Source organism: Cicer arietinum, chromosome 5, assembly GCF_000331145.2.
Source record: "Cicer arietinum cultivar CDC Frontier isolate Library 1 chromosome 5, Cicar.CDCFrontier_v2.0, whole genome shotgun sequence".
NCBI lineage: Eukaryota > Viridiplantae > Streptophyta > Magnoliopsida > Fabales > Fabaceae > Cicer > Cicer arietinum.
Window position 1 is genome coordinate 57,915,701 of NC_021164.2, and position 1,683 is coordinate 57,917,383.

At 46.0% G+C, this 1,683-nt stretch overlaps 1 protein-coding gene and 1 long non-coding RNA gene across 2 annotated transcripts in view; both read right to left on the bottom strand.

The window, feature by feature from the left end:
* LOC113786724 (small ribosomal subunit protein bS1m-like) overlaps window positions 1-1,677 on the bottom strand; it is a 2,192-nt gene extending 515 nt beyond the window's left edge. The window contains exon 1 of the mRNA XM_027334974.2: window positions 1-1,677. This exon is cut by the window's left edge and continues 515 nt beyond it. Coding sequence (XP_027190775.1) covers window positions 1-250 — 250 coding nt within the window. The 5' untranslated portion in view covers window positions 251-1,677.
* LOC101513174 (uncharacterized) overlaps window positions 1-1,683 on the bottom strand; it is a 29,022-nt gene that overhangs the window by 13,459 nt on the left and 13,880 nt on the right. The window lies entirely within an intron of this gene.

A 1,683-nucleotide genomic window follows, 5' to 3' on the forward strand; every position in this document is an offset into this window, starting at 1 on the left:
TCTTTTTGATCAGTGATTCACCGGCCACTAGATCCAGGAATCCCACCTTATTCTCAAACCTGGTGGCTCGGTTGATTGGCACTCTTGTAGGCTCATCTTGCATACAATTTCTGGGGGTCCCAGGTCCTGCATCCACCAAGAACATGTCTTCCCCTAAGCGTAAAACTTCAGATTGTAAGGCATTTCCACTACATAAGAATAAACTTGAATTACATCTTGGAAATGATCGACTCAAATAGATGCTCATCATAAGCTTTTTTTTCCTCCTCTTCCTGTTCTATTGATCAGAAGCATCCAACAGCGCCACGGAATGTACCTAATAACCACCCCAGTAGATTAAGTAGTGGAGTTCTCATCCTGGCTTTTCCACCTTTGTTTAGTAGTAGGTCTTATAACCAAGAGGTGTATTCCCTTCATAAAAAATCCCCCCGGGCTTATAGAAGCCAAAAAAGGATTTGTATTGTTGGGGGATTTTCCCTTAGTGAATCCCTCCAGTATTGAAGTTCGTCCAGACTCGTACTCTGATCTATGTCGAGTTCATTCCATAACAGGCGTAGCGCTTGCTCATAAAATTGACCCCGTGGCTGCCCAGGTCTTCCAATTTATTTTCCACGAAGTCTATAATCTCTCTCGTTGATAAGACGTTTTAGCTCCCCCTCTAGCTGAAGGAGGGCTATGTAAGGTTTGGCTGGCGGAGCTGGCTGCTCCACGGAACTAGTGGAAGCCGACCTATTTTGGATAGGAGCGGAGGGTCCGGGAGGAAAGGCTGATGCTGCTCTTTGTTTACGCTTGCTTATGAGCCAGCATCAGCCCCAGATGGATACATCCAAAGAGGCATTTCCTTGGCACTGAATAGTGCTCGCAAAAGACATCCTATTGTCAAGGTGGCCAGACCCCCGAACCCGAGCCGACTAAGGAGGAGGTTGAGAGACTTGCTGAAAATGGACCATTTGACTTTCAGCCAAAAAATGGAAAAATCCAAGCCCAGTACGACCGAGACAAAATGTACGGAAAAAAAAAAAAGGAAGAATAAAACAATCGAAATGATGACCAAAGAATTACACATTCGAAGACCCTTGTTACTCATATCAGCACACCCATACATTCTTTTTGCAAAAAAACCGCTCAACAGTGGTACGGAACACATTCTAATTCCCACTGAAGCTAGTACCTTATCCTTGACCACCATTAGCACAGCTTCGAAGAACCTATTTTTTTGACTGCCCACAACTATAGATGCTGCTGTTCATTTCTTTTTTTTTTTTTTTGGCTACAACGGGTACGCTCTCTAGAAGATTTGCTCGGGGCTGCTCACTTTCACTTGGTCGCCTGGTATCTCTTTGAAACCTCTTTGCTTGCAGAGGCAGGAGTGCGTCTGTGAGAGCGATTCGCGAAAGAATCGTGTGGCGCGGTGAAAGGTTTCCCGTTGGGGTTTCCGGCCCCCTGGTCTTCACCTAATTGTGGAAGAGGGGAGGTGCATTGAGTATAAACTCTATCTCGCGCCTTTCTTCAGTTTGTTCATGTTCGTCTATTCGGGACGGGGCAGGCAGCCCACATACATACATGAAGAGAAGAAGAGAGAAGAGGGGGTTCCCTGAGATAAAGGTGTCAAGGCGATTGAAGAAGGCCACAAGTGGAAGCAACCGATGCTTTGGTCATTCAATTGACTTCGCCAGTCCGTGC